The sequence below is a fragment of the Crinia signifera genome, chromosome 3 (assembly GCF_055691185.1).
Source record: "Crinia signifera chromosome 3, ASM5569118v1, whole genome shotgun sequence".
NCBI classification, from domain to species: Eukaryota; Metazoa; Chordata; class Amphibia; order Anura; family Myobatrachidae; genus Crinia; species Crinia signifera.
In genome coordinates this window covers 285,337,966-285,345,621 of record NC_139219.1, presented here as the reverse complement: position 1 = coordinate 285,345,621, position 7,656 = coordinate 285,337,966, and the positions used below count along the sequence as shown (strand labels likewise).

Genomic DNA, 7,656 nt, shown 5'->3' with positions numbered 1-7,656 from the left:
TGGTACTTGTGGAAGGTTGTAGGACCAACATTTACTTTGTGCCCAACAAGCCTTGAACCTAAGTATAGAAATAATCTAGTGGTCAACCAGTTACTATGCCAAGAATAGAAATTGTACCAATTGTGGGATTTAATAAAATGCCTGGATAAACAAAATGGGGGTAATAGACTATTTGTATTTCAAATCTAAACTATTCTTATAGCTTCTCTGTTACTCCAAGTATGGCTGAAAAACGTCTACATAAACCTTTACATAAAGGACGCCATTTAGCGAGTAAGAAATCTTCTACAATTCACATTTCCACTTTTAAAATCCACTTTATTTCGCTGTTTTTCATACAGGACTTAAGGCATCTGCACAAGACACACAATTCTTGCAGAGGTTATAAAATCTTTCCTTGATTTTTTTTTTGTATTTTTTCCTTTTTTTTTTTGTATTTATTTTGTTTGTACATGTTGGTCAGGTACCATTCACTTGTTTGTCATTTTTGTTCCCTAAAACTGTGTAGGCGTTTGAGATATGACAGTTAAACCAGTGTTAAATCAATTAAATATTTACATAGCACAACACATTAAGCTTGTAACACTCACAGAGGGGGCTTTGGGGAAGGAATAAAATCACATCAAAAATAGGACGAACACCACCAGTATTATGTTCGGAATCAGCTATTTACAGGTCCCCTAATATGAAATGATAATTTATTTGATTTTTTTTTTAAATTGTTTGTAAACTGGCCCCCCCATAGGGGCAGAGAGATGCGTGTAAGGGAGAATTTAACCTCTTCCAAATCGGAGAAGTCAGGAGAACCCAATCTAGCACTCTAAACACAGAAGAGGTTAAAGCATCAGATTTGGAAGCACATAGTAATGCTACCCTGAATCATGTGCCACTTATATCATCTTCCCAGATGGTTTCAGATTCTACAAAAAACTATGGCTGATTTAAAAACAAAAAACAAATAAAGAAGAAAAATATCAAAATAATAATTAAAAAAAAATATTAAAAACATAAAAAAAAAATCAAAAACAACTTATTCAACTGGACACTGTTCAGCTGCCTATTTTAATCCTTAATTTGGATTCTAAAATTCACTCGACCAAGGAACTTGTCTCGATCATCTTCGTTCTTCAAGTTGGGAGATCCGTGGATCTTGCACTCGACCAGTACTTCTGATATGCCGGTGGAATTGCCGGGTATAATTTTCACAGCAACCAAGGGCTGAACATAATTCAACTGTGGAGAGAAGGTAGTGTTAAGGGTTTTTCATTCCCACAAAGTACAACATTTCAGTACCAGTGGCACTTATTGTGCATCTAGATTTACCCACAGTGGCAGTAACCACTTGGACTGTTTTTACATCTCCGTGTTTAGTGCTGTACTTAAATAGGCCATGTCAAGCCTTGGAGAGTGATAAAGCAAAGAGACACTACCTACAAATGCCATGTTAGAGGCTGTGGGCCAGATGCACTAAGCTTCAAAAGTGATAAAATGGAGTGATAAACAGCCAACCAATCCTGATAAACCTGCCATCTCTGTGTTTGAAAAATGTCACGCAGGAACTGATTGGTTGCTTGTTTATCACTCTCCATTTTATCACTTTTGAAGATTAGTGCATCTGGCCCTGTATCTGAAAAAGGGCAATTGGCTGTTTTTTTCTCGCTCCCAGTACATCCGCCCCACAGTGTGACCGCACCTGGAATTTAACTACTCAAGGATGTTTGAATGAAAGCACTGTAATAGCAACAGTTAAGGTTCAATACATACACACACACACAACCTAAAGTCAGAAACTCTTACTTAAGGTCCATGTTAAATAAATGGGAACTCTGTAGTCAGGTCTTTTTTTTTTTTATCACTTTAGAATACGCTTGTTACTTACATGGGTCTTCTTTCCGTAGTACGGAAAATACATCAAGTCAATCTTTCCAAACTCCGGATAATACTGCAGGGTCACGTTGTCAGTCTGCAGAAATTAAGCCACATGTTTAACCTTTATTTAACTTTAAAAACGATGTATACTGCATAACAAGTACAGGTTGAGTATCCCTTATCCAATATGCTCGGGACCAGAAGCATTTTGGATAACTGATTATTCCGTACTTTGGAATATTTTTATATTTGAATGAGGTATCTTGTATATATGCGGTATAATCACATGAAATACACACAACTATATTTTATTTGTGCATAAAACAAGGTTTGTGTACGCTCAGACATGGAATTGTAATGCCAGTTACATATCCTGCCTCCAGTAGGTTTTATGCAAAAAAAAAAAAAGAAGAAAATACATTTTGGAGACTATGGTTTTCGGAATAATTTAGATAACGGATATTTAAAGGGAAACTCAGGATATTTAAAGAAGGGAAACTCAACCTGTAGTAATTTCTGCATCTCGCATATCAAATTACCCCATTTGGCATACTTAATAGTGGCAGCATAAATTGATATCAGAAAAAAATAATTCCAAAACCATCGTATGAAGGAGGCAAGAGGGCTAAAATATTGATTTTATTTATTTACCGTTTCTTATATAGCGCACACATATTCCGCAGCGCTTTACAGAAAATATTTTAACATTCACATCAGTCCCTGCCCCAGTGGAGCTTACAATCTATATTCCCTACCACATGTATACGCAGACATTCTAGGGTTAATTTGTTGGGAGCCAATTAACCTACCAGTATATTTTTGGATTGTGGGAGGAAACCGGAGTACCCGGAGGAAACCCACGCAAGCACAAGGAGAATATACAAACTCCGCACAGTTAGGGCCATGGTGGGAATTGAACCCATGACCTCAGCGCTGTGATGCAGTAATGCTAACCATTACACCATCCGTGCTGCCCATATTTTCATATAGTTCTCTTTATTTGAATGGATACGAATCATAAGATTGGCCATTGAACTGTAGGTTTGTTCTTACGGCAATGATGCTATTATCAGAGGGGATGGGAATTAGAAGGCCAGTTACCATGGATATGAAAGACGGAATAGTATTTACTAGGTTCTAAAATAGGAGATGCAAAATGTAAAGGAGTACAAGCTGGTTTTGACTATCAACAAATATAAAATGCGGCTTTAAAAAATCTTGCTTCTAAATTACTTAGATCTTGAAAATTGCCATAACTTGAATGCTAAGGCATTTGGTCCTCAGCACCGCATTTCTATAGATGTTCGGGAACGCATCTCCACAAAAGTACTGTAGTATTTTATGAACATTTGTTCCATAACTTTGAAGAGGACAGCTTGTGTATTCAGCTGCCTCAAGAAAAACAAAACACGAGAGTCAACTAGTAAGGGTGTGACTGCGACAGGGGGGGGGGGGAAGGTGCTGGCTTACAGCCTGTTACACAGAAACAGGACCCGCTGAGTTCTGTACACCCCAGCCGTGTTCTGCGGCATTGTGAGAATTCTCCACATACTCACATGAAGAAACCTTACAACAACCTCATCTGGTCACCCACCATGACAATTTCATAACAATCACTGATGGATATTTAGGCTGCCCCACTTTTTAAGTAAGCAGATAACTTTAAAAAAAAAAAATTGATAGAAGGCTATCATAAAAACATTTACAACAAGCATTGCATGAAATATCTACAGAGCATTGCCTCAACTACTGACTATTGCAATCTCCCATACGGTATTTGCATTGTGGGTCTAACTGTAAACAAAATAGGCAATAAAATGTCAGCAAAGGCAATTCACAGGAAACCAGAGCTAGATTTATAAAAATGTATATTGGTCTTTGAAAAGCGCCCCTGCCAACAAGAACAATTGCAGAAGCCTCTGCAGGGAGCAATGAAATAATGTGGTAAAAGTGGCTTTTAAAGATAAAAACATATTGTTTACAAGAGAATCACAGCTATATTTAATACTGTATTCAAGCACTGCCCACAGATGGTTTTGTCCCACCCACAGGAGGCCACTTTCCAGGTCCCAAGCACGTTGCCACCATCTGAGAGGACATAACCATGGATGGTCCTCCTGAGAGGACCACCTCCTAGGAACAGCATGACATGTTCCTAGGAGGTGGTTTTATACGATGTAGTCAATATGCCAACAGTTGGGATACCGGCGGTCAGGATGCAGACGCCAAGATCTTGACTGACATTACCACCTGCTGTAATCCCGGAGCCAGGGTCTATTCTTAATCATGGGGGTCCTCAACCCCCATAGAGGGGGAACAAAGACTTGTGGTGAGCGAACGAGCCACCATGCCCGCAAGTGGCCTTGTTACGCTCCCCCGCTGTCAACATTCCAGGGGCCGGGATCTCACGGTCAGGTTCCTGACAGCTGGGATCCTGACTGTAAGGAAATTATACTGAACCCATTATACCTGCATTGAAAGTCAGTGTGCAAACCAGTGGCGTTTTTTACCTATGGGCTGCAGCCCCCCAGGTAAAAATCCGCCACTGTCTCTAACTAAAGTGAAGCCAGATGCAATGTCAGACTGCTCTGGCTTCAATGTGACTGGCAGTGACTTCCTATTGGAAGTCTGACCTGCCAGTCACTAAAGGCAGTCCTATTGGGAGGTGTTCCCTCCCTCCGGTATGCCTCTGTGTGGCAGCCCCCAAAACGGGTTCTGTACATGCGGACCATACTGCGCATGTGCAGGACCCGGGAACCTGATCAAGCCTCCGGGGACTGACGGCCGAGGAATGCAGCGGAGGGGGGCCCGCATTGCGGCACCCCCTCCTCAAAACGGTAAGAGCCACCACTGGTGCAAACACAAGGGCCTACTAAAAGTAATAAGAAATACCTGAATACCACTGCCATTATTCCGTTATACTGGAAGCTTACCTTAGAAGTGCAGTTTATTTTAGGATTTCCTTGCGGCTTTAATCCAATAATCTAGGAGAAAAAAAAATAAAAGACAATGCAATAATGTAGAGGTATAAAACCATTAAACAAATGACACAAATATTTAATCTCCTGGGTCACAATATCATTACTAACTCTGCTATTCTGAAAGGTACATAATAAAAGCAACATAGGATTCGGGTTAATACGTCAGTAGTCTTATTTAGGAAACTGTATTTGCGAAACGTCCTAGATTTTGGAAAGCTACTAAAATGAACAACGTCTAAATGACATCATGTTGGTTACACGCAACATAATGTGAGCGGCAGAACTTCCTTAGAAATACTCGGTTCAAAATTGCGGTATTTAACTAAACCCCTGATATTCCAGACAGGGAGGCAGTCCCCTGGGGGTTGATGCATCAAGCAGTTAATAGAGTGGAGCAGTGGAGAATTTGCCCATGGCAACCAAATTAGCTTTGAGCTGGTATGTATCAAGTATATGCTATGGTTCTCCATCAGATCTCAGCAAGCACTGTCATTGCTGATAAGCTGTAGATTGTTAGCATGTAGGGCAGTGGTGGCAGAGTGCCACCACTGCCCTACATGCTAACAGAGTACCACCACTGCCCTACTTGCTAACAGAGTGAAGATAATAGAAGTAAAAAAAAAAAAAAACTGAGCATGCAGCAAAATGAGCAGGAGAGATGTGTGTAGACCTAGAGATAAATAATCAACTATGTGCCATCATCAGCCAACTTAGAGGAATCAAAAAATTATGTACATTTGATACCATTAGTGAAGGCACCAATGGCCAATACTTCTACCGGTAATTGAACGCAACAGCTATATAGTAGTTGGATTTCACCCGCACGACCACGGTTATTTGTCAATGAATTTGAAATTTTACGTACACGGTCCAACACTAAGGGGTGGTCGATGTACTAAGCTTTGGAGAGAGATCAGAAGGACAGATAATCTACCAATTAACCAACCAGCTCCTGTCCTTTTTCAAAACACAGGTTGTAACATGGCAGTTAGGAGCTACTTTATATAAGTTCACTTGATTTATAGAAGTTCACTTGATCTATCTCCAAGGCTTATCACATGGCCCTCCTACCTCTAAGCCTGTCTGCTGTTACCCAGTTTGTTTTATCACTGTTTACTATTGTAAAGCGCAATGGAATCTGCTGCACTATATAAGAAACTGTAAATAAATAATAAATATACCCCCAAGTGCTTATTACAGTGCTAAATAATTGATCCAAATTTTAAATCTTATTAAAAAAAACAAAAAACACAAGAATACTATTTCCTTTGTCTACTGGCCGAAACTGCATTATCACATACAGTATTACACGGATTTCCCTTTCCTGCAATCTCAAGCTTACAAAACACTCCGGTAACTTCCTTGTATAGGTAATCTGCAATTCTCTACTTTGCAGTAAGTTTCTCTTGTGGAGAGTGCATCGGTTTACTACTTCACAGTTTACAATCCGTTCCCACTGTGCCAATCATTTATATTGTGATAACACAAGAAAAATTCATATTAATGGTCTCAATAGTGTCACAATATTATTCTATCTAGTTAGGTAAAACATACCATCCACAGTGTAAAGAGGATGAATTTAAAGATCAATAGGTCGGATGGGTCAAAAAGGTCAACGAGAGGAAGATTTTTTTGTTATTTTCCCCCTAATCCTAACTGTAAATTATGAGAAGAACTTTGAGTTAAACCAAGTCCATGCCAACCTATTGATCCTCCATCGGGTTACAGCTATAAGAACTTCTTGTGGTGGACAACTCTACACAAATGAGCAACTACCCCAACAACTCCACCTAATGTCTCATGACTGCACAACCTCATGGTAGTCCATGTTTTCTTTATTACGAGAATGAATATAGGGGACAAAGCACTTGAGGCTGGAGCGCATGTTACTTCATAGATACATACTCTGTTCATCTTGACGATCACACATGGGTTCCCCTCGTCGAACCCAAAGTACTCATTTCCTTCAAGCCCGGAGCAAGGTCCCAGTGTGGACCTGTTGAACTGGCAAGACTTCCTCTCTTCTACACTGTCCTGGTCGTAGTAGTGTCCTGGCGTGCACTGAAGGTTTGTGGCCTGTATGGAGTCATTGTATGCTGGAGGAAAAACAAGAACAACATTTTTGTGGCGTTCCAATGTTTGTGCCCCTGTGTTGGCCCACACACAGCATGCAAGCTTTAAAAAAGTACAATAAAGTCTATCTGTACAAGCATAAACATAACGGAACAGGGTTTAATCTGCCACCACAAGATTAAATACCAGATTCTAAAGATGAAGAAACATCTTGAGATCAGTGTGAGAGTTACAATGTTAGAAACAGCAATCTTTGCAGATATTTTTCCACCTCACTTCTGCAGGACAGAAGGTCACTTTGGTCCTGCTGGGACGTGAACAAGTGACCTCCTGATCACAGCAGGTCTAATACAGGGCTATGTAACTATTTCACTGCTGGCCAGAGGGGCTGCACAGTGCTCAGAAACATCGACCTACATAACTTGTCCTTACTATCAACTAGCTGAACAGGAGTCGCATACATTTTATCCCGAGTCACATGGGCTTAATTCAGGTACTTTGCAACTTGCCTCAGTGCCCAGCTGTAATAAAGCCTTTGAGCACATGTAGAATAAATGTACCTACTTCCGTAAATAGGAATATTACAGATCCTAGGATTACTATGCCCATATAAGAAACATGAAAAGGTCAGACTAATGGGAGAAAAAAAAACTCTAGTGGTTGCGTTTAGCAACCAAATTTAAGCCACCATTTTATAAAATGTATTAAGCTGGCCATACATCAGCGACGGATT

The 7,656-nt window shown here is 40.1% G+C and overlaps 1 protein-coding gene across 1 annotated transcript in view; it reads right to left on the bottom strand.

Moving 5' to 3' along the window:
- Positions 1-297: 297 nt before the first annotated feature.
- ATP1B3 (ATPase Na+/K+ transporting subunit beta 3) overlaps positions 298-7,656 on the bottom strand; it is a 32,331-nt gene continuing 24,972 nt past the window's right edge. The window contains exons 4-7 of the mRNA XM_083178362.1: positions 6,756-6,946; positions 4,803-4,853; positions 1,880-1,963; positions 298-1,233 (exon numbers count right to left, since the gene is read on the bottom strand). Coding sequence (XP_083034488.1) covers positions 1,063-1,233; positions 1,880-1,963; positions 4,803-4,853; positions 6,756-6,946 — 497 coding nt within the window. The 3' untranslated portion in view covers positions 298-1,062. The remainder of the gene's footprint in view (positions 1,234-1,879; positions 1,964-4,802; positions 4,854-6,755; positions 6,947-7,656) is intronic.